General features: G+C 37.1%; 1 protein-coding gene across 5 annotated transcripts; it reads right to left on the minus strand.

Annotated features, from left to right (window-relative positions):
• Window positions 1–4,092: 4,092 nt before the first annotated feature.
• On the minus strand, window positions 4,093–23,404 carry LOC131977625 (AP-1 complex subunit sigma-2). Of its 5 annotated transcripts, XM_059341018.1 has the most exons (7): window positions 23,343–23,404; window positions 22,472–22,650; window positions 19,681–19,789; window positions 19,434–19,571; window positions 17,858–17,888; window positions 13,421–13,483; window positions 8,821–10,944 (listed from the first exon to the last, which is right to left on the minus strand). In XM_059341018.1, the coding sequence occupies exons 2-6, from the start codon at window positions 22,648–22,650 to the stop codon at window positions 13,431–13,433; spliced, it is 510 nt and encodes a 169-aa protein (XP_059197001.1). In that variant the 5' UTR covers window positions 23,343–23,404; the 3' UTR covers window positions 8,821–10,944; window positions 13,421–13,430. The 5 variants fall into 5 exon arrangements, with proteins under 5 accessions (XP_059197002.1, XP_059197001.1, XP_059197003.1 ...); XM_059341020.1 differs by lacking the exon at window positions 13,421–13,483; XM_059341019.1 differs by lacking the exons at window positions 8,821–10,944; window positions 13,421–13,483; window positions 17,858–17,888 and adding an exon at window positions 4,093–5,189.
• Window positions 23,405–25,219: the final 1,815 nt, after the last annotated feature.

Genomic DNA, 25,219 nt, shown 5'->3' on the forward strand with positions numbered 1-25,219 from the left:
AGTATGTGGGAGTTATTAGCCAAAACGCACTTTCCTTTATTATAGCGCCACCTAGTGGTGGAACTTCAGGATTATACATTTTTTAAATTATATTCAAAGTTTCATGAGTTTTGCGATATGTTCAGGCAGTGAAAAATGTGACCATTTGGGCACGAGAATAATAAATAATCATTCGAAATACAATAGGGACCTCGCAGGTCGTTGCCTGCTCGGGCCCTAATAAAAACTGGGCAGTTTGATCCTTGATCCAGTGGAGAATGAATGAAAGGAAACATGCAGTTGACAGTACAGCTGGAGTACCCTTTATTGTTGAACTTGGCAGGAAAACACGACCTTCCTCCTTTATCCATCTCAGACACTGTACCAGTAAACAATGTATCCTCTGTAAGTAAACACAAGTTCAGTAATGTAATCCACTCGTGCTGTCACTACTCACCAACACACAGCAGAAAATACCATAGATTCTATCAGTCACACATCTGAGATACAGTTTATATCATACAGAATAAATTAAACATGAAAATGCTGATTTGAAGTTATACAAAAGTGATAATAGGAAGATTTCAATATAATGTCAAACTGTTTATATAGAAGAAGTTCCAAATGCAAAACCAAAAAATGAGTAGTTCAGAAAAAATATATTTCAAAACACACATTTTGGTTTAAGCAACAATACCAGCTTCTTGAAAATGTATACATGCTGTGCAACATGAACATAAAATACAGTAAGAATGCCATTTAATGATATTTGTACAGTTCTGTGTCCAAGGCATTTTATGGGTGTTTGTGTATGTGCATTAGTTCCAACCAAGTGGCTGGAAATTACTTTTATTTTTGTCTCATAAAAAATAAAATATCCTAATACTCTGCTCTGATTTATGACACTATTGCTATTATATGTATGCTCACTTTTTTTCAGAGTCACAGTAGTAAATAGGTAGTTTACATGCTGTACAATATGTCACATTTGGTTGTCAGAGATGAAAACTTCTTCTTCTTCTTCTTCTTTATTTTTATATTAAATCTCTACCAATATTGATTAGACAGTGAAACGGCTTGAAAAGAGTACACTGTGCTGAGGGAAACAGTGATTTATAATATGCTCCCATTTCATCCATCTCCAATCTAATTTCTTACATTTTTAAAATGAATCACAATGTTCTCTGTGATGAATTTCTGATGTATAAAAGAAGAGGACGTAGCCTCTGGGTCTGAAAGTGTAGCCAATGCTGAAGTGCCTTCAACATGCTCTCCAATGGTAACAAAATTATGTCCGATTGTATAGAAGTCTATGAGAAAATGACCCTACCTCTCACTTGATTTATTACCTTGTAAACATTTTTCTAATGAGTTTATGGTCTCAATCACTAGTGTCAAGTGTTCTTAAACACAGCATGATGTTTGTAAATGATGGTCCCATTACAGTGAATTAGATGGGCATGCTTTAGGGCTGGGCTACCTTGTGATAGATAAGTGCTACCACGGCGACCAGTCAATCATGATAGAGGCGTAGCAATGTGTTTATATGGTGTTTTTAGTACATGAAATGAACATTCAATGAACATTATATTGGATGAATATGTGTAATGTGAAAGAGGTGGCCTGTAGTGAGGAATCAGCAGAAATCTAAAAACTGAAATTGTTAGAAGAGGCTATTTTTTCTATTATTGTATGATTGTACGGAGCCCCCCAGGGGACACGGGGGGAAAACAAAGATGGGTGAAAAAAAAAAAAAATGATGGGTGAAAAAAAAAAAAAAGACTTTTGCGAGATCCTGAGATACTTTTGCGAGATCCCGAGATAGTTTTGCGAGATCCCAAGATAGTTTTGCGAGATCCTGAGATACTTTTGCGAGATCCCGAGATACTTTTGCGAGATCCTGAGATACTTTTGCGAGATCCCGAGATACTGACGAAAGAAGAGGAGCAATGGAGGAGCGATATTCGCCTATTTTCCGGCGTTCTAACTGGAATAGCGTCACGAAAACCGCACCAATTTCCCCCAGATGGTTTTATTTTGTACAGAAAACTAAGACTGACATTTCACAGGCTTGATCAACTCCCCAAAATCAGCGAGTCTGGCGAAAGATTAAAGTAACCGGGCCGAATATACGTCCTAGTGCCCAACGGCAGCCAGAGTGCTTAGGGACCGTCGCAAAAGTGCAACGTCTTTCTTTTCTATTTTTAATAACTCACTGGAAATTCATCTAATAAACACCAAACGACTTCTGATGTGTTCATGAACTCACTGTGGACTTCCCACACCCTTTATTTTCAATACACACCTTTTCAATTCCTTTTATTCAGTGTGTACAATATTTAAGCCTTTTATTTTGTAATAGCTCTCTTGTTTTTATAGATATCAACACCAAACCACTTCTGATGTGTTCATGAATTCATTGTGGATTCCCCACATCCTTTATTGTCGTAAAACAAACACTTTAAATTTCAGATACCATTCCTTCCAGTGTGTCACCAATCATAAGACATCTGTAAGACAATGAATAAAAATGTAATTTACGTATTTAATTACTGTGCAGCCCAATTTATATATGACTATGTTCAACAAAAGACAAAGACTGCTCTTAGTATTTTAACTCCTCACTATTGCTTGCTACAATTGTTCTCAATTTTCTGTTTTGGAAAGCATCACAAGCTGATGGTCAAGTACAGATGCATACTTGTGGCTGTAGTAATCATATTTTTGTTTATTCACTTTGCTTTAACAGCTTGCAATTAATGCTAAACTACCTGAAAGGTTGTATGTGTCATGCTTGAATGACAATTTGCATGCTTGACCTGAATTAACAGCAGAAATTTTGAAGAAAAAGAACAGTGAAGTCAAAATAAAAAATGAGAAATGTAAAGAAATGAATGTCTAAGAATCTTGTAAGGGTTTTAAAGGAAAGCAAGAAGCTGTGGAAACTTCATAGTGAGTTCATGAACACATCAGAAGTGTTTTGAAGTCGATATGTAGAAAAACAAGTGAGTTATTAAAAAATAAAAGCCTTAAGTATGAATAGAATATACATATTCTTATTGCTCCTTATATCTAAACAACTTGTAAAGGTTTTGCTTGAAACTAAAGGGTTGTGACTGATTCAAACAGCTATCAAATAAGAAAGGCCTTATATATGAAAGAACTATACACACATATTACTTGTGCCTTTTAAAAAAGGGGGTTTATTGAAAATAAAGGGTTGTGGGAAATCCACAATGAGTTCATGAACACATCAGAAGTGGTTTAGTGTTGATATCTATAAAATCAAGTGAGCTATTACAAAATAAAAGCCTAAGATATGAAATAATTATATATACTGATTACTTATGCCTTTTAAAAAAATTGAAAGAGTTTTTAATGACAATAAAGGGTTGTGGGAAATCCACAATGAATTCATGAACACATCAGAAGTGGTTTGGTGTTGATATCTATAAAAACAAGAGAGCTATTACAAAATAAAAGGCTTAAATATTGTACACACTGAATAAAAGGAATTGAAAAGGTGTGTATTAAAAATAAAGGGTGTGGGAAGTCCACAGTGAGTTCATGAACACATCAGAAGTCGTTTGGTGTTTATTAGATGAATTTCCAGTGAGTTATTAAAAATAGAAAAGAAAGACGTTGCACTTTTGCGACGGTCCCTAAGCACTCTGGCTGCCGTTGGGCACTAGGACGTATATTCGGCCCGGTTACTTTAATCTTTCGCCAGACTCGCTGATTTTGGGGAGTTGATCAAGCCTGTGAAATGTCAGTCTTAGTTTTCTGTACAAAATAAAACCATCCTGGGGGAAATTGGTGCGGTTTTCGTGACGCTATTCCAGTTAGAACGCCGGAAAATAGGCGAATATCGCTCCTCCATTGCTCCTCTTCTTTCGTCAGTATCTCGGGATCTCGCAAAAGTATCTCAGGATCTCGCAAAAGTATCTCGGGATCTCGCAAAAGTATCTCAGGATCTCGCAAAACTATCTCGGGATCTCGCAAAACTATCTCGGGATCTCGCAAAAGTATCTCAGGATCTCGCAAAAGTCCGTCCTTTTTTTTTTTTCACCCATCTTTTTTTTTTTTCACCCATCATTTTTTTTTTTTTTTCACCCATCTTTTTTTTTCCCCCGTGTCCCCTGGGGGGCTCCGTATGATTGAGTCTTGCTATTCGCAACTTGATAAATCCTCTGTGCACAAACCTGCCCAGCACCAAATAGCAAAGTCAATGAGTAGCTGGGAAGAAAATCCAGCATTTAGCATGTAAACATTCAAGTAATTTTTTCAGAAGTTGGTGGAGACCCACCTTGTGGACAGAAACTCATGAATACAGCTTAAGTGAAATGTTTCATCAACTAAGAGAGAATAGCAGTAGTAATAATAATCATATCGAAAAACAACAGTCAGTTTAGTTCTTAGACATTATATATAAATTAATTTAGTGCATTGACCCGCTAAGTGGCAGATTCTTTAATTTCAAATCCGCCAACATTAGCTGCTTCCTGCCATTAGAAATCATTAGGAGTGATAGTAACCTCTAAACTGAGAGAATACTCATAACATGACATACAACATTTTGAGAGTTAATCTGCAGTCATTTCCCTTCAGACTGCAGAGGTGTATTACAGTGTAAGAAAAGTGGGTATAACTTGAATGCCAAATATGTTGAAGTTCAAGATAATGACAATGCTGATAAAACATAACTCTTTGGTTCAGTTAATACCTCTGATTCCCTTTACAATATATCCTAGTCTGTAAGTCTGACACACATTTGAAATTCCGAAGCCGTTCTGAAATCAATGAATATATTTCACAGGCGAGAGCGATCACATCAGCTTTGGTCAAATCGAAATTCAAGCAGTTTACTCAGTACAGCATCTTTGTGTGGACTGGAACACAGCAAAAAATAAAAACCCTCAATTGTGCTGCATTTCCCCTTAATAACAGTAAACATCATCACATAACACAAATAAATAACTCAACAGGAAACACATAAACAGTGCTACATTGTTTCAGAGAAAAAGGTAGAAAACAAAGGCAGAGCGGAGAGAGAATGTGGCGTCGAGTGTGCTCAAACGGTGAACTGGAGTTGTTATCGGCTACATACAGCAGTTGGCAGATGAAGGATGTGTGTGGCAAGTGGATGATGATGAGGACCATGTTTATGTCAGTCCTATTTCCTCCAGTACGCTGCGCGGGGTCTCTGCTTCCTGTGGAGGGAGAGAGGAACCACAGCTCCAGTCAAGTGCTCAGTGAGATACACACAGCAGCAGACTTCAACAGCAATGACTGGCATTACTCAACTGTACACACACACACACACACACACACACACACACACACACACACTGTGAGGACACGTTTTATCTGGTGTAATGTCTCCACTATCTCAACAACAGAAGTTGTAGAGGAATATTTCACAGACATGGTAACCATTCAGTTATTGGCTGTAATTAGTAGTTAAAGCTGCATTTAAATCAATGCTCCTGGCTCATACGAAGGAACCCACATCTCTTTTTATCTTCCAAATTATACATTTAAATGTGGGGATTTGAAAACACAATTGATTGTATTAATTAAAGCTGCACTATTTGACATTATTTATATTACTGTTGAATTAAACAAATACATATTAAGTCCAAATTTTACATCAATATTTAGGAATTTATGGTACTATTGGTTGTTAAAGGTGCCCTATGGAGTTTTCTTGTAAACAAATAAAGTTTGTTAACATTTAGTTTCTCATCAAAATGTATTGTGTGTTTAGTGCATCGTTTTCCTTGTACATATATGTAAAGGTTTTTTTAAAAGGCCATTTACTGTAAAAAGTACCTTTTTATTACCATTATTATTATTATTATTATTATTATTATTATTATTATTATTATTATTATTATTAGTAGTAGTAGTAGTAGTAGTAGTAGTATAAAGAATTTCTAGGTGCTGCTAGGTTCTATTCCTTTTATATTTGATATTAAAAAACGTTATTTAGCTCTCTTTCAATTTTAAAATTTTATATTTGAATGTACTTTTATATTTTTTTCTTAAACATTTTATCTGCTCGTTTTCAGTCATAAAATTTTATATCTGAATGTCATTTTATATATGTCTCTTTCTAATTATTTTAATGTTTTGTGTAAAGCATCTTGAATTGCCCTGTTGTTGAAAGATGCTATACAAATAAACTTGCCTTGTCTTGCTGTATAAATTCTTTAAAAGTATCAAAACACTGAATCTACAGAGAAATGCAAACAACCCGTATTCAGAAACTGTGCCTTTAAATTAACTGTCAAGACTTCTGTAACGTTATGATGTTACAATTATACAGGTATATAGGGCTGCGAAAGTGCTGTCACAGTCATTCCCCGGCTGCAATGACATCACAGATACGCCAAGAGCGCAGAAGCAGAAGACTGGAAAACCTTGACGGCCAATCAGAGCAGGCTGGGCTTTTTCAGACAGACAGTATGAGAAAAACAAGGTGTTCTTTTAACATTGAAGCATATAAACAATAGTTCCTTATTTACATCTATGTTTGCTATCTTGCAGTCTTCTTCTTCCGTTTATTGCACCACGCATGATAAAAGCAAAGCAGGGACCCACTAGTGAAAGCATTGCTCTATGATGCTACTAGTTGTCAAGTGCTCCAAAGGGGACCTTTAAAGCTGCATTAACACACTTTGATATCAAAATTAAATCTATTAAATACATGTTAAGGTAAATTGGTGTCTTTCAGTGAGAAACCTATGGCTCTGTAGCTAAGTTTACCCTCAGAATTCTATATAAAAATGTGAATTTTATACTGCAAAAGGTCCTTTTTTTTAAACATTGAATCATATTAATGCATATGAATAAAAGGGGTGGAACCAACAACTTTATGTTGATTTTGCCCTAAACGGGTCAAATTGACCCATTTCAAAGTTTAAAAATCTAAAGTATTTTTCATAACAAGAAAAAATGTATAAATTTAAAATAAAATTCAAAAAATTCAATTTCATGTAAAACCAAAGTTTTAACATGCATTTATTATGAAAAACAAGTGAATTCTCCTCATTGAACCATGATCTGTGAGAGGTAAAGAACACCATTGCACAAAATTTTGATTGAAACGGTTATCAATGTAGTTAATAATGAAATATAAACAATGTTTATTGGGATTTTTTTTAGTTTCTGACGCTTTTGGATAATTAAACATGTCAGATTCACCCATAAACATTATTGCTGTTCCTGAGAATTGAACATAACAGGAGGGTTAAATTCTACATGAATTACTTTTAATACTACAATTGGTTATTTAAGTTGCATAATCAACATTTTTTATTTTTATATGTGCACACACATCAAATTAAACAAGATGAAAGATGCATTTCAGGTCACAATGCATCTTTATCAATATACCCTTTTCACAGCAGACATTTAGTCTTGTCAAAGCAGAAGCACAGGTGTAAATAATAACATTAAAGATGGTTCCATCCCATCATGTCCCAGAAAGCCATGTCAGTGAGCGAGCATGCACAAAACCAAAGCTCTGGAACTGGGTCACCTAAATGGAATGCAGCCATCGTTAATGTTATTAAGTGTGAAGGCAGCCTATTGGCCTACATACGTACTTACTTGATACTTAATTACTTGATATATATATTTATTGTCCATGCTGTACCTACAGTCATGGAAAAAAATATTAGACCATTATTTTCTTCAATTTCTTGTTCATTTTAATGCCTGGTACAACTAAAGGTACATTTGTTTGGACAAATATAATGATAACAACAAAAATAGCTCATGAGAGTTTAATTTAAGAGCTGATATCTAGACATTTTCTATGGTTTTCTTGTTAATGATTTTGGTTATCAAGAAAACCATGGAAAATGGCTAGATATCAGCTCTTAAATTAAACTCTTATGAGCTATTTTTGTTGTTATCATTATATTTTTCCCAAACAAATGTACCTTTAGTTGTACCAGGCATTAAAATGAAAAAGAAATTAGAGAAAACAAGGGTGATTTAATATTTTTTTCCATGACTGTATGTTAGTGTATCACAAATAAAGAATGACAACAGAGACAGTGTAGAGGAAAACATCAGGGCTGGTAGCTTGTGGCAGAAATAAAGAGAAGCACTTACTTTGGCATCCTAAAACAAGGTTGAGCACAAAGTAAAGAGAGGAGTTGCATCAGAGCAGTAAAACAGAAATCTTGCTTTATGGTGAGAGGAGAAAAACAACCCACTTCTGAAGTGTCATTTCATTCTCAGTGCAAAATGTTCAGCCTAGATCTTGAAACGGTGAATAAACTATGCATTATTCACCGTTTATAGACTTATCACTCTTGGGGCAAATGTAGCTGGAATGAGGAATCCCCTGTCGTCTATAATGTAGGCTAAACATTTTCATCTGCAAAGCGAATGGAGCTCGGCATCATTCAGCTGTGAGGTTATCGGGTTTGTTTACCACAGAACAGTTGCAGGAAAAACTAAATTACTAAATGTCAGCCTGAAATTTAAATGTGTCATGTAGGAAGAAAAAAACACACAATAAACAGCTACATTAAAGAAAGACACCAGTGTGCTTAATTGACAAATAATCATGAACAATTTATTATATACATTAATGAAGTATCCTCAATTTATTATAACGGTCTGAGTTGGACACAGATGAACAAAACAGATCATACAAAACATTTTAAGTGCTTAGTCAGTGTGCATTTATATAAGTTGTAAGGCTGATTTCAAGTGTGTTTAGAGTCCTATTATTATTATAATGTTAAAAAAGCCCTTAGTTAATCAGTGCAAATAGAACGTATTTCTTTAGCATTAATCCCACTAATACTACTTACCTTGAGAGCAGGGTTTTTGTAATTAAATATGAGAAAGTAGCTATAAATAATTTAAACTATTAAAGAATAACACTGAAACTATTTTAAAGCTATAAGGCTATTCTCGTGTTTGCTATGGTTTGATCTATGGTTTGTTCCGATTTAAAAACTCCTAGAAATCACAGCAAAGAAAAGATGAAATTCAAATACATATGGTTTGAAGAAAGAAGACGCACAAAACACAAAAAGTGTAACTGACAAATCCACAAGACACATGATAAAGAAACAAGGCTAATGAGGGAAAAATATGAAATACAAAACTGATTGGATGAACACACCTCTTGGACATAACAAACACTGAAGTGATGAGTCTGGAGTCTGTGGTGAAGTAACGCCAGAATTCAGATGATTATTTTATGTGATCTGTGTTTAAGTGTGTTCACACCTAAATACTAATGCCTTACTGTGTGCTTCAACACAGTTAGACATATTTGTGCACCACAGGGGGCAGACTTCCTCCACATATTTTCAGCGCCAATAGCAAAGATAAACATAAAAAGTAGGGATTCTGTGAAGAACACCCATCATGAGTAAATAATTATGATATAACTTGTCCTATGTAATATCAGTCTGATAACCTCAGTGTGATAAATGTCTAAAACCAATTGTTTCCAATCAGGTGCCATCCTGATCCAATAGTGTGCTGTCTTTATTTCAACCAGAAACTTCAACAGCTGAATCCAACTGGTTTTAAATAATAAAGGTGCATCTCAATACATTATATAATTGAAAAGTCCATTTCCAGTAGTTCAAGTAGCCCCAAATAGCCCTAACCAAGTATTGAGTGCATATAGATGGACATACTTTTCAGAGGTCAACATTTCCATATTAAACATACTTTTTAAAATTGGTCTTTTGTAATATTCCTTTTTTTTGAGACACTGAATTTTAGGTCTACATAAAATGTAAGCCATAATCATTATTATAAGAAGAAATTATATAAATTAAGACATGAAATGTGTCATTCTGTATGTAATGGACCTATATAATGTGTTATTCCACTTTTTGAATTGATTTACTGACATAAATGAACTTTTCTATGATATTCTAATTTATATAATGCACCTGTAGTTTTGTTGAGGTTGAAGGTTCATTCTTCATCTGGGAAACAGGTTTTTAAAAAAACTGCTTAAAACTCTTCAAAACTTTGAATGAAAAAACTTCTCACGCAGCCCACTTTAAGCTCTACTTCCCTTTGTCGATAAAGGCCAAGTGGTTTAAAGCTCTGAAGAAAATCAGCGATGCCCCAGTTCTGGTTCGTGCACCTCATTTTAAACCATTCTGGGCATTTCGACCAAAGATAAAATGGTTCGGAACCCAAAAAGTTGGTTCCCAGCTGGAACAAAAAAATTGCCTATAATGTTCCTTGACCTGAGGGGACAACATCAGTGCCATATTCTACAGGTAGGAGAGAGAGAGGATGGAGTCTTGCAGTAGTATCCTTGCCTGTTTTTTTGGATAATAGCAGCACAAAAACCTGCAAGTAATCAAAGCAATCTGCCATGTTGTTACTACTTTTTACTTATGTTGTGCATTGTGCAACCCCCTCTGTTGGTGACACATCCTTGATTACAATAGTTTGCTCAAAACCGGTGGAACTGGCTCAAGGAAAAGGTGAGTAAAAACTTTTGGGTCATGATGGCACATGATGCAAATTTTTTTACATTATAAAAATAAAGAGAGATTTTTAACTGGTGCAACAATATGTTACCACCAAATTAAGTACGTTTTATCAATAAACATATTGATGAGTAACTGCTGCATTAATGGATGGCATTCCAAAGTTAAATCTTCAAACCTTAGTACCAGAACACTGATCTCCAGATGAAATGTCTAATCCGGCCTAATGTTTTTACCAGTTACTGTAGTTTTCAATTTACTTGTAATATTGTGAGAATATCTGATCATGACTGTCACATTATGGAATTATGTTGTTACAGTCCCAAACCAATGACAATGACAGGGGCTCAGGCGGCAGAGAGAAAGGCGCCAGGCACTGAGGAGCTCAGCATGCAGGGTGGATAGCAGCAGCAGCAGCAGCAGCGATGGCAGCCAATCAGTACACAGGCACATTAAAGTACTCATGACGGGGCTGGGGGAGAGAAACGCACACGGCTTAGATAACAAGACAACATTGAGTAGAAACAGCCACCTCAGACAGACACTTCATTCACAGGACATGCAGGAAACAGTGCAGCAGGCTGGAGGTATCACTTAAAGGGATAGTTTGTAATTTTTTCCAAGTTGGGTTGTAAGAATTACTTATCCATAGTCAATATCAACCAGAAATTTAGAAAGTATAAAAAACGACAACTGCAAAACAAGCTCGGCCCTTTCATAGTGCCATTTCATGGCAGGACATTTACGGCTCTGTAACATCTCGCCTCCACTATGAAATCGCCCGAAGCGGGATGCCGGGATCAAATGATCCCACCAATTCTGGAGGCGGAAAATTGGTGGGACTGTTGGAAGCAATATTTTTTTTTTGGGCTTTTTCATGCCTTTAATGGACAGGATAGTTGAAGAGAGACAGGAAACAGGGGGCAGAGAGAGGGGAATGACATGCAGTAAAGGGCCGTCCGATGCAGGACTCAAACCGGGGCCAGCTGCAGCGAGGACTGTAGCCTCTACACATGGGGCGCCTGCGTAACCCACTACGCTACCGACCACCCACTGGAAGCGATATTTGACGTTGCACATGACGTCTAACACACGCCTCCCATTTTTCCGACAGTCATCGAATCACAGTTCAGCTGCACAACAACTGCGACCGCCATCGCTGACTGTGCACAGCGTCCGCCGCTGTGACGTAAACAAACCGGCAATCGCTAACTGTGCACTGAGTGTCCGTTGCTTGTTGTAAAGAAACGGAAGACGCTAACTGAACACATCCTGCTGCAGCACATACATACTGTACTGCTACAGAGCTAACTCTGTAGCCTATTAGCACTGTGCTACTGTGCTAACGATAGTGACAAAGGTGGGGGGTTCGGGGACAAAATTTTTGCCCTTAAACCCTAAATTTTATTTCATTCTAATGCCACTATTCCATCTCAATCATTGCATATTTTAATGAAATATTGTAAAGGAGAATAGGGGTTATTCTATGTTTTATTTAAGGCATCATATTTTGAAAGTCTTCTTGTAAATTCTGTGGTGGACTCTGCTAACAAATCCATGTGCTCTTATTTTGAAAGCTACATGTGTTTGCTTTTATTTTTAAGGCGGGTCTAACACGTTCTTACGTCACCACTGCTACTAAATGAATATAGCAGAAACCCTGAGTAGACAGTGGGCGGTATCCCACCAGTTTGGAGAAGAAGAATCTCAGACTCTCTTAAAATGTTGATGTTCAGGTGACATTTTGGCCAGCCTTGTTTATAAAAAGATGACACTTGCTGCTATAATGGAGACACTGGGTAAAAAACTGGTAAGAACAGGAGTTGTAAATGGAACAAGACGTTTTAAGTGATTCACAATTTTCCGTGGAGCTGTGTGAAAATATTTGACATGCTTGTTAATGTGCAGAAGAAACTGCGTAGAAACTGTGTATTCATCAAAATGATACGTTTACTGTACACATAAACACTGTAGTTATTTTACAGTCTGATGCTGGCTGCACTACATGTAACCACCAGATCTGCCATGTGTAATTGTGGCTTGACAGGGCTCAACATTACTCCATCCAGAACAGGACTCTTTGGAGTGTGAAGTAAAGTGCAGTCATCCATGCCACTTGAGAGTTTGATACACTCGCGACTTGGATGGTATCAAAAGCAAAGATAAGGTATTGTAATATGCTGACTATGGATAAGTACCTCATACAACCAGATTTAAATAAAAAAAAAACCCAAACTATCCCTTTAAGACAAATTACTCACACCACAGGTCCACCTTTATCTACTAAAGGAACAGTTGTTGTTTTGTTGTTGTTCACTTAGCACACAGACTGGAAACTGCTAGCCTTTCCCAAAACGTCAAACTATTTCTTTAAGGTGTAACTGAATAGTTTAATTGGGAATTTACCTTTACTACTAATAATACTACTATAAGTCAAAGTCAAACAACTCAGTGTTTTTCTTTATGTCGCTGAACAGTTTGAAGCTTATCTGAACAGTGAACTTATCTTAATTTAGCTCACATTCTGAAATAAATTAAAAAATAAAAAAAAAACTCAAAACATTTCATTTTTCAAACAATTTGAAACTAACAGACATGGAAACACATTAAATAATGTATTGTCTCATTTCCCCAGCTTATTAAATTCACCTGAGGATGCACAATTGTGCAAGTGTTGCATATCAAACAGCAGAAATGTAAATGTAACATATAAATACATATAAAACATCTGGAACAGGACGGTGTCAACAAAATGTTACACATAAATGAGAAACAAACACAAACACACCAAGACAGACTTTGTTTCCAACACAAACACATATTGTCAACTGTGGAGGGACTTACACTGCCTTAACCAGCAGGAACTGAGCTACAGACAGACTCATATACAGTTAGAAGACTGACTAGAGGGCTCTAGCGGCCTAAATCCACAAACACAGAGTATTCACCTCAGCGGGCCTAATTCTGGAAAAGACCAGAGGACTCAGAGACCATATTTGGGACCATGACACCTGTGAGGCAAACATTTTTATAAGGACACAAATAAACAGAACACTGGTCAATCTCTCAGGAACCTACAGCATCTACACATCTACAGTATGTGCTCGGGGAGCGCCACCACAATAACAATGCCCTCTTCACGGGGACGTCTCTGCTCAATTTATCTCTCATGTCTCACATGCAGAATGGAGCTGAGCAGGAAATCTTCTGAGGCATCATTATATTTGGTGCTCGCTGGCACCAAAGTAATGACCAGCTCCTGAGAAATGTTTCATTAAAGGCTTATTGAAAATACTTCAACCAAATCCCCTGTGGTATGTTTTCCACGTAATTACTGCACTATGCTCTTACTAATGCCTTAAAGCCAGAGGCACTCCTTACAACTCAAGCCTGGAAATATATACACAAAGTTATATGAACATTATGTTGAGATTTTCTAAGATTTCAATCATTTTTGTCTATAATCATACAAATCAGGCAATACATGTGTTTGTTTGAGTGGTATGTCCTGTTACACAAACATTTGACAAAACATGAGGACATTCTGATATCTCACTGTTGCAAAATGGTCATTTTATGTTGAATAACACCACGTACAAAAACCTGCGGAATGAATATTAGTAAATGTTAAATACTGTTGCAGTGGGTTATTGCTTTTCCACCATAAAAACATACAGAATCATTGATCGGAGCATTTTCATTCAGTGCTGTTAGTGAAACTACAGGCTAGTCTTCACACAGGCAGCATAACTCTTTCACTTATGCATGAAAATAGTTACAATTTAAATTTGAAAATGTATTTAAAAGAGTAACTTCAAGTCACAGGCTGGAAAATAAATATTCATCTGCCAAAATAATGAAAAAAAAAACAAACATCCAAATTTAAAATGTAAATCTAACAGTTTTGGATTATGCTGCCTGTGAGTGAAACTGGGTGTTTTCAGACATGTTCTAAACATTCAAGTTTGAGTTCATGCCTGTTACGACCCGTCCACTGTGTCATCTCTTTTTTTCACTCAGAGTTATGAGACAGAAGTACATGCAGGTAGGCCACAGCACGCACAACTGGAAACCCATGCTGACTGACTGACTGCACCAGTCTAGTAGTTACCAATTGCCTGGATGAAGGCATGGACGGACTCTAGGCACATTACAAGATCTCCTCATTTGGCAAACTTCCCCAGTCTTCACTCTGGCTCTATAAATACAGAATTGAGCCAATCAGAGACTCTTTTTCTCTCCCTCTCAAAGTAAACATGGATTGGCACATGTGAGGTTTTGACCCCATTTCTTTCAAAGCAAGAATATCAACTACATGGTTTAAGAGAGCTACTAACTTCATAACAGCATACACCTAAAATGAAAAAATAACTTTCTAGCCTTTTAGGATCACAGTACAGACTGTTCTCTACAGTACGGCTACCTGGTGGTGTAAATCAATGAACAGCTCTGCAGTTTGTCCTTAGGGATTAGAGACTTGGCTGGGAAGCAGCTGTCTCACAGTTAATGGTTATGGGCCACATTTGGTTTTCTCATGCTTTCCAAGTTAATGCTCAGGTCATTACTTACTTTAGGCCACTTTATAACCCAAGGTAATTAATGAGTACAATTTCTAACTTTTTGTATACATACAGCATCACTGCCCATGTAGCTAAATGAGAAGAATGAGCTAAATAATAAAGATAGATCTATCACTAATCAATGACTGACAAAGGCAAAATAATGCTTGTATGATTAAATATAAAAATGTAAACAAACCGGCAGATGTAGTTCTTATAAAAATAAACTTTCTGATGGTATAATAAGTTAATAATATTTCAAACTCCACTGAAACCATTATGTATATATGTTATATTAACTATAATCCAGCAGGAAAAAGAGAGAAGCACTACTGCATAAAGTGAGGTACATAGCCAACAGGTTGGATTTTTCTTTAAAGGCGCTGGATACGTCATTCAGAACATTAATATAGCAGTAAATGAACAAGCAGAGAATTAAGTCACACTCTCTCTGTGTGTGTTGTAATCTGAACTTCTCTGTTCTTTGTTTTGGTAGCTGGGCTGGCAGTGCGTGCATGTCAGTGTGTGTGAGTCTTTCCATTTGAAACCTAGCTTCCGTGATAAAGCCATCATACCACCGTGGGTCGGGATGGCAGCGATGCTGAAGCTAGGTCGCCCTGATGAGTGTGAGATAACCCCCATTAACGCAGTTACCTCAGTCAGCACTGTTGCTGTGTAGCAGAGCAGTTAGCACCACAGGTAACACCGCCATCCTGACTGAGAGAGGTGGTGCCATCATGTCAGATCGCCCCAGTGAGTTAACCCCTGATAACACTAGACGTGTTTCCATTAGATACTTTTCTCTTTAGTGAGCCGCTATCGATGTGGCATGGGAGAGAGGATCCGCCCAACGTCCGCCCAAATTCACCGGTTAGCGGCTCAGAAAGTACCTGCCTCGGGTAGGTACTTTCTGAGCCGCTACTAATTAGTCATCGCTGATTGGATACGGTTGAGGCGGGACATGACGTGAGTAGAATTCGACACAACTACAACACAACATAACAGAGCCATTTTAAAAAGACATAAACAGAGCAGACTGAGATGAGAGAATCGAGAACAAGTCATCTCCTCTCCTTCCTGTTGACTGTTTGGACTTGCCGCGTCGGTCTGTTGTCAGCGTCGTGTCACTGGCTTCGCAGACAAAATTGTTGCTGAATAATCACGTAAGTGTTGCAGAACCATTTATGTCATATTCAAACTCTGTTGGTTAGCCGCTACAAAAGCACCTGTATGGGAACAGAAGCTGAGGGGAAGCAACTAGTGGGTGTAGCCAAAACACTCAGCCGCTTTCCAAAAAGTACTCAAAAAGTACTCCGTGGAAACACGCCTACTGTTAGCTCTGTCGTTGTGTTAGCGCTGTTAGCAGTGCTGATAATGCAGTCCAGACCCACAGAGGCGGTACAGCATTATCAGCCAGGTCGCCCCAGTGAGTGCGAGTTAGCCCCCGTTAACACTGTTAGCTTTGTCAGCACTGTTAGCAACACTAGCTCAGCCCCCTGCATGTTTGCTCGTGACTAAATGTCAACCCCAGCTCAGACTACATTCTGAAAGTTGTGTACAGCACCTTTATGTAAAAGCCTGACAGATACATCAACAGGCTGACATTGTTGGTCAATATTGGCTTTTCTCATTATATCTGTATCAGTGTACAGATTAGGAAGTATGGAAAATTATATATTTTAGGCACATTTGATTAATAGTTTTCTTAATTCAACTTTATTCGGAAGCACTCATTAGTTTTACTTATGTTTGGATGTTTTTAGGCTGTGAAATACTGTCTATCTTTATTAAAAAGTCACATTTCAGGAACCTTTGCCAAAAAATTGGGTAGTGTAAAAAGTTCCTCAGAATAGGTCTTTCTCTCCAGTCTACACCACTTCCCATTCAATGTTAATGGTTTATCAGCAGTGACCTGATTTTGCTTCCCAGAACTCATTAGCAGTGGCCTTTTGGTTCACTGACCAACTAAATGTTGAGCAAACAAATACAGCAAACCCATCAGCCTGCTGAAAACTACTGTGCATTTCCAAAAGTTTGCCGTTTTGTATCATGTGTATTCAACATTAAAATAGCCTTTACAAGACACAGAGTTATTTTTCACAGTGTGCTGTTTTACATTGTTTAATGAAGCTGAAACACAGCTGTGTCGTTTTTTGTTTTGCTGCTGAATATGCTCTCGGTCAGAATACTAATTGCAGTGACACTGTGGTGTTGTTGCTGTAGTTATGCTGCCTCTATATGAAATGCTAATCTGGGCCAGAAGTGTTTGTGTGGTCTCAGCAGTGTAGACAATGAGGCTTTGTTTCTGGTCCGCAACCTGAGCTCTCCTCACTTTAACCATCAAGTAAGTCTGAAAAGGGATGTGTGGAATTTAGAGAATAAAATAATTTGAAATATTTTTCTTAAACTGAAAAGGAAAACATGCAATGTAAGTATTCATTTGACTTTAGAATTAAATTCTAAGTCTATTGGACATAAAGACATAATGTCTGAACAGAAGTTCCTTCTCTCAACTACTGAATGCTTCTTTGTATTTTTAGTATTAACATTTATTCATGTAGATATGCTGCTGAGGAAGAGTTATCGGTTAGAGCCTAGGATTACAGTTACATTAGAGTTATCATCAGGGTTGTTGAAGTCAATATGAAGCAGAAAAAACACTCCAGCAACTTGCATATCTACCATGTGTGCCTGGCACTTGGCATATTGCTGTTGCTGGCATGTTGTTTCTGTTCCCTTGAGTGTTGGGTTGGTAAATCTACAGTACATCTAAGGCTACTGATCTAACACTACAGCGAGGGTTATTTGGGCTTTTGCAAACTGTACCTGCAAACAGACGCATCTGAAAGTCTATATTCTGCAAATCACAATAGTAAAAGAATACACAAGCAAAGAGAGAGAAACATCAGCTGAAATCAAGATGAAGATCAAGCAAATTAAATAGAGATACAATAAAGCACAGTGAAGCCAATGGAATGAAAATCACAAGATATAAAGTAGGTGTCACTTTGTGAAGGGAAGTCTAATTTAAATACATTTCAATTTCTTGAATATTTTTAGTGGCCCTGCTTTTACTTTTATGTGATACAAGCACTCTGACTGCCTTGAATAAAACATAAAGCCCAGAACAAAACGAGAGACAAAAATCTGATCTCAGTGATAAGTTAACCCTATAACAACATTCAACACAGGGGACAAAAGCTTAAAGTTACTGTAGCTAAAGTGGCTATGGCTGGTGTCAAGAAAAGTAACTTTTGCATTTTGGAACATAATACAGCAACTTAAAACTACTTAGCCCATTCTGCCTATAACACAAATAGGAGTTTAACTTTAATATTGCCTGTATAAATACTATATGAGCCCATATATCAATATCTGATGTTTTTTCTCCCTTCCAGTACCAGTCAGGCTCGAGTTAAAAAGCCTTCAACCACTGAAACAAGTTGTGGCTTTTATTGTGAAGTACTCACAGGAAGCACAAATGATTCTTCACAGAGGTGAGCGCTGACTGTGATCGTTCAATCTTTTTTTTTTGCAAGGTAATGATAATATGTATATAATTTGTGTTAAATGCTGTTTGTATGTGCAGGAATCCTTGTCTATGGTACCTTGTGTACCATGACTTTTTATGTGACAAATTCAACAAAAAGTTGATCCCCAAAAAATGTGTCTACAATAAATGTTTAGGTATACAGAACATACCTACATTTGTAGGTATACAGTCATGGAAGAAATTATTAGACCACCCCTATTTCCTTCAGTTTATTATTCATTTGAATGCCTGGTACAACTAAAGGTACATTTGTTTGTACAAATATAATGATAACAACAAAAAATAGCTCATAAGAGTTTAATTTAAGAGCTGATATCTAGCCATTTTCCATGATTTTCTTGAAAATTATTTTGGTTATTATCAAGTAAACCATGGCAAATGGCTAGATATCAGATCTTAAATTAAACTCTTATGAGCTATTTTTGTTGTTATCATTATATTTGTCCAAACAAATGTACATTTAGTTGTACCAGGCATTACAATTAACAAAGAATTGAAGGAAAAGGGTGGTCTAACATTTTTTTTACCATGACTGATCATACAAAAACAAAATGCAAAAGAGTTCAATAGAAACAGACTTATAAAGTTTTAACCCATACTAGTTGTTACCACCAGTAACCATATATGTCACCAAATTAACTCGGACTGAAATCTCACTTTTATACTTTAGGTGAGGAAGAAGCAATCATGTAAAATATTCAATTTAACTTTCCATTCTTTGAAAAAATGTCAAAAGAGTTACAACGGAGAGTGAGGGTGGATTACTAATGAAGTAGAGGAAAGAAAAAGAACAAAGTCATTAGTATGAAACCATTATTGTTCCCACACTGATTCCATTAGACTCCTTACCTCCTGCAGCAAGTCTGCCTGCTCAATAGCCTTCAATACATTCTTTTTGGACGTCTCCTGAGCTTCCCCACCCAGCAAGAACTCGTCCAGAATGAAGTAAGCCTTCTCAAAGTTGAAAATGATGTCTAGCTCACAAACCTGTAGTTAAGAAGAAAGAACTCTATGAATATGTGGTATTTTCTGGCAATTGTATAGGATATACAACTTAAGAAAGGATAAGAGAGGTGAGGAGAGGTCAGAAACGCACACTGCCAAAGTATTTGTCCAGCAGCTCCACATATCTGTGGATGATCTCCAGTGTGATGAGCTCGTTGTCCTGGTCCTCTATGGCACAGCAGAAGTACAGGCTGGCATATCTGCAACAATAGGACAAAACAGCCAATTCTAACTTAGAAAATAACATTTTAAAAAGAATCTTTATTGTGAAAACTGCAACATCATCCTGACACATATAAGAAGAGCTGACTTTACGCATTTTTATCACTTCGACAGGATCTCCAGTGAAATATACTGTCTCCCAGCTCTCTGTAATAGTGCTGAGAAAGCACTTCTGCCATTATTAAGGATTGCTGTTTACTGTGTATGGGGTATTCATTTAAAAGCCAGAAGCCGGATGCAGAAGGCTGTATGAGTTAAGCCTCATTCTGCCGTGGTTCTTTATCCCTGATAATCCCAAAGGCACTCTTTAAGCATGTGATGATTGGCTAATAAAGGAGCTGGTCAGTTGATCCCTCACAACCAGCAAGGTAAGGAGAGCACAATGGACTCGGCTGTGTTTTAAAAGACAAGCATGAAATACTTGAGCAAGTCTCAAGCTCAACAGGACTGGAAACTCGTTGGTGTACCGATTTGATTTACATTGTTGAATTGTTCTTCTCCACCCTGATCTGTGCAAGTGAATGCAAAGCACAGCCAAGTTTAGGAAACACAAAGGGTTCAGTTCAGTTGTTTAGTTGTCTGTGAAACAGAGAGGTGAAACAGCACTTTTACTGCAGCTGACTCATAGAGCATACCAGCAGGCGCACAACAAGAGAAGGTTAAAGGGTCAAAACTTTCAAAGGAAATCCATAATTCTATTCGGAAAAAAGTTACAAATAGAACTTGCTTCTTAAATGTTGTTTGATTCTGTTGTTTACAACTTTTGAGGGTTATTCTGTCTGTTTGGTAGCTCAGAGCATCACTTGGTGCTTAATTTTCAATTGACAAAAATCAAGGTGACTTAACTTGGCAAATATGTCAGCAAGAGGAGTTCCACAGTCAGTGGATTTGTTTAAGATTTGGACACATTTTGAGCATTTGGATCACTAAAACCTGGCTGTGTGTCAATTTGAAACAATGCTTAGAATCAAGTAGTGCATTGACAGAAAATGATTTGACAACTATTCTGATAAATAAAAAAAACTGAGGACATGGGAACATGGGAAACCTGATAGTCAATAGAGCTATGCATTCAAGGACTATTCAACCATTTTCAAGGTGCATTTTAAAGTTTTTTTCAGCTTCTTACACCTGTGGTACATAACATGTTCATACAAAGTACATACATATACTATAGATGTCAGTTCCTCATCTCATTAAATTAGTTATTGTGCTATGTGTAAAAAAAAAGAAAAGAAAAGAAAAAGAAAAGTTTTGAGACAGCATTCTAGAACTACAAAGTTCATGTTTCAAAATGTGTGACCTGTTTACCACACCACACTGAAATTAAAGTGTTTTTACGGATTGCTAGCACCCATAGGGACCCTGAAAAAAGGCCTGAGCAGCTGTTCCTGGGTCAATTTTTGACTGGCCTGATTGTTTACTGCATGCCATTCCCCACATTGCCTGTCTCTCTCTGCTGTCAAAATGACAAATAAAGGCATAAATTGCCCAAAAAATTATCTTTAAAAAAGTCAAGCATCTGCTGCTTTTGACATTCTCATTCGTCATACTTCATAGAAAACAGAATATTGGGTTTTGGACTGTTGGTCAAATAAAGTAAATAATCTGAATACATTGCCTTGAACTGTGGAAATTATAACTAGCATTTTTGATGATCACTCAAGACAAAAAAGAAGCAAATTAATTGCAGAATAATAGACAATGAAAACAATAAGATGCAGCCTAAAACATGCTGTATGTCCTCAGGAAGATATGCTGTGTGTCCAAACATTAGTCGTGTTTCTGTAGTTGCTGTACCTTACTATAACTGTTTTGTCCAGATCTCATCTTTCAAGGTCACCTTTCAGTTTATATTTCATAAGGTGTAATTGTACACCATAAATAACCTTAACATCAAACTGCAGTGACACTTATTGTCATTGTTATATTAAAACTATTTCCACTGGGTGTCCTACGACGCTTTGGGGCATACCTCATACCTACAAATCTGGTCTGACACCATAATACTATAATTTTCACCATAATTCAACCAATTTTAAATCATGTTCTCAAAGTTATTTCTGTTCTTGTACCCCTTTCCTTTAATACATTTCAAAGGAATTGTTCATCATTACAGCTGTATCCAAGAACTCTCTTTTGACATGCGAGTAATTGTGACACTCTCTTTATTAGGACAATAACAGAGCTGACAGCTACACAGAACTATGTAGGAGAGATGTATTCTTACCACTAGATCCAGAGGCAGCACCCCTAATCACTTACACTGTTAGGCCTTTATTAGAGTCTACTGATTTCTTGTAGACACGTGTAAAAACTATTAATGTGTTTGTTGTGTGATTGTGCAAAGTCGCTAACTGGTCAGTCGAGTGCTATGTTTGTCTGCCCCACTGGGTCACCTAGGTTCACCAATAGTCTGCCTGCCTGTCTGTTGGCATGGCAACAAGACATAATGAGGCAAAATTAATGCTCACTCTTGTTGTAGTCTGAGTGCAGTCAAGATGACTTTGTCACTTTGAGAACACTCTCCTGCTTCTCTAACCGAGGCGTGTCTATGAATGATTGGTCCATGAATCGCCCAGGGAAGTGTGAAAAATTCTATTCTGTGAGCGTTCAACCAGAAAGCATTTTGTTCATAAACAAGTCCCAATTCAACCCACCTCTTATATACAATCTTGAGGTCTCTCCACTCCAGAAAACTGCACATTTTGGGCTTTCGAGCCAGGACCGTCTGCACCAACTCTCTGGTGATCTTCTTTTTCTCCTTATCAGACAAAGGCACGTACCATTTCTGAAGCCTGAGCTTGCCTTGTCGACTGAATAGAAGCATGAACTGCATCTGAAATGAAGAGATGAGGGAAAAAAAACACACAGAGGAGCTGTAAAACACAATAAGAGAGATGGGGGAAGGAGTGGGTAGTTAAAGACATCTGCATAAAGAGACACAAAACAATCAAAATAATACATTGCATCACTTTTTATATCACACCGGATGCAGACATCAAGAGCCAGAGTGATTCTGACAACTTCAAAGAAATTGAGGAAATTATTACTGTATGACAGGTGGGAGGTGCTTCAGAAATTAGCAAGATGCAAGACAAATGACACGTTATTAGCTCAATCAAAGTCAGAAAAATAATAACAGGATTTATTCAATCATTTCATAGAGTGCTTCTTTCGGGTTTAGCAAGTTGTTAAGCTGTTTTTATGGTCTGCTACCATGTGTTTAAGACACCGTTTAACTTCATGTTCAAATTCAGCCTGTAGTTTACTAGACATATCCCACGTTTCCAATTCAGGATACCATAATCCATACCATTAAGACCAGTTAAAGATCCAGTTGTTTACGGTTAACGTTGTAACACTAAAACATGACTGGAAATATAATCTCGTGCCGTTAACACCGTTATTCAGCCGTTAGCATTAGCCTGTCCAGCTACCACCTAGCCTCTTTTATATATGACATGCGACCGAGAGTGTATTTATATTTTACTATGAATGGTAAAATAACACACACTCAATACTTCTTACCTTGAATAACAACACTGTATTCCCCTCCGAAGAAATGAAGTACTCAGAGCCACCCTGAAACATGCACAGCCAGCCGAGCTTCTGATTGGTCAAAGCAGCACTCGAAACGTTGTTCATTGGCTAGAATGTTTTGGATATTCCCCGCCCATCCAGACCTTTAACTCAATATCGATGATGTGATTGGCTGGTATGTATGTCAATCAAACCACACACTAGAGGAAGCATCAGCTGAATGTTTAAAAAGAGGCGGAATAACAATAAATACAAGTCGTCACACTGTTAAAATAATCGCCTCAGTAATTTAATTGTCAAAATTGTTTTTTGTTTTTTGTTTGCCTAAATCATCTCCTCATGACGCCGGCCACCTATGGTAAAATCACCTACATCCTCAGTTGATCAGATCATGTGATTTTACCCCTTTAAGATAATGGCCTATGTCAAGTGTGTGACTTAAGCAGATTTATTATGCCTAAGTCAAAATAAAATGTGACTTAGGCAACTTTTTGAACATGCCTTTGTGACTTAAGCAAGATATGGTAACACTTTATTTTGAAGGTGTCTATATAAGAGTGACATGAATGTGTCATAAACATGACATGGGATGTGTCCTGAACATTAATGACACTTTGAAGTAACATCATGATACTTGTCATGTCATGTTTCTGACAGGCTTGTGTGACTCTTCAAAATAAAGTTTTTTTTGCTTCAGTCACAAAGGCATGTTCAAAAAATTGCCATTTTTTGCCAAGTCATTTATTTCTCTTAAGTTACATAATTTACACACAGTGTTATTACTATAACACAGTGTTATTACTATAACACACACACAGTGTTGTTACTATAACACTGTGTAGCCATCCTTTGCTACATCCTTTTTGAGTGAAATGATCAATAAAAGTCATATGTTACACTTTTGGTGAAGTTTTTTGTGTTTCCTCCAAAACTTGAAAAAATGAGTTAGCCGATTATTGTAACAGGGTGACAAAGCGTAATGACTGTCTTTGCACACCATGCCATTTGCACACTAATGTAAAAACTTCTGCACTAATATTGACTGTCCTGCACTATTACAACTTTTAACTTATACATAACTTTGCTGCTACTTCTTACACTGTGACATCTTTTTGTCTTATTGTTTATTTTTAAATCAAAATCAATCAAATCAATCAAAATTATTGTATTTATCCCTGAGGGGAAATTCAGTTAGTTTGGAAGATTCTCTGGGAGAATGAGACAGCCTGATGGCTGTAGGAGCGAAGGATCTTTTGTATCTCTCCGCCCAACAGAGAGAGAGGAGCCGTCCACTGCTGTTTTTTGGTCCATAAAGGTTTTGTGTATCAGATGATCTGCATATTTTAGGATGGACTCGAACATCTTGGCAGTGCATCTCTCCACCATCTCCTCCAGTGTGTCCAACCTGGCTCCAACCACAAAACCAGCTCTTTTGACTAGTCTGTCCAACCTGGGATAGTACGAAAACATAATTTCCATTCCTTTGTATGTCTGCTACATGTGAAGAAGTTGACTTGAAGAGTAAGTATAGGACTTTAAATGCCAAGTAGTGTGTTTGATATGGCTTTTGGTGGTGGTGAACATTATATTATATAGGCTCATACTACTTATAAAAAAAGTAAAACAAAACAAACAAAAAACAACAACTGTAAACTATATGTCTAGTCATATTTATCCATGCCTACACTTGGAGCCCTGGGGCCGGATTCACAAAGCATTCTTAAGAAAAAAAAAGATGCTTCTTAAGTGCCACTTTTTTCTTAACTTTGCACTTAAGACAAACATTTTCAAGATTTGGTATTCATGAAGAAATTCTTATCTTTTCTTTATTTTTTTCCTAACTTTCTTCGTAAGTTTTTCCTAAA

Source organism: Centropristis striata, chromosome 9 (assembly GCF_030273125.1).
Source record: "Centropristis striata isolate RG_2023a ecotype Rhode Island chromosome 9, C.striata_1.0, whole genome shotgun sequence".
In the NCBI taxonomy this organism is placed as follows: Eukaryota; Metazoa; Chordata; class Actinopteri; order Perciformes; family Serranidae; genus Centropristis; species Centropristis striata.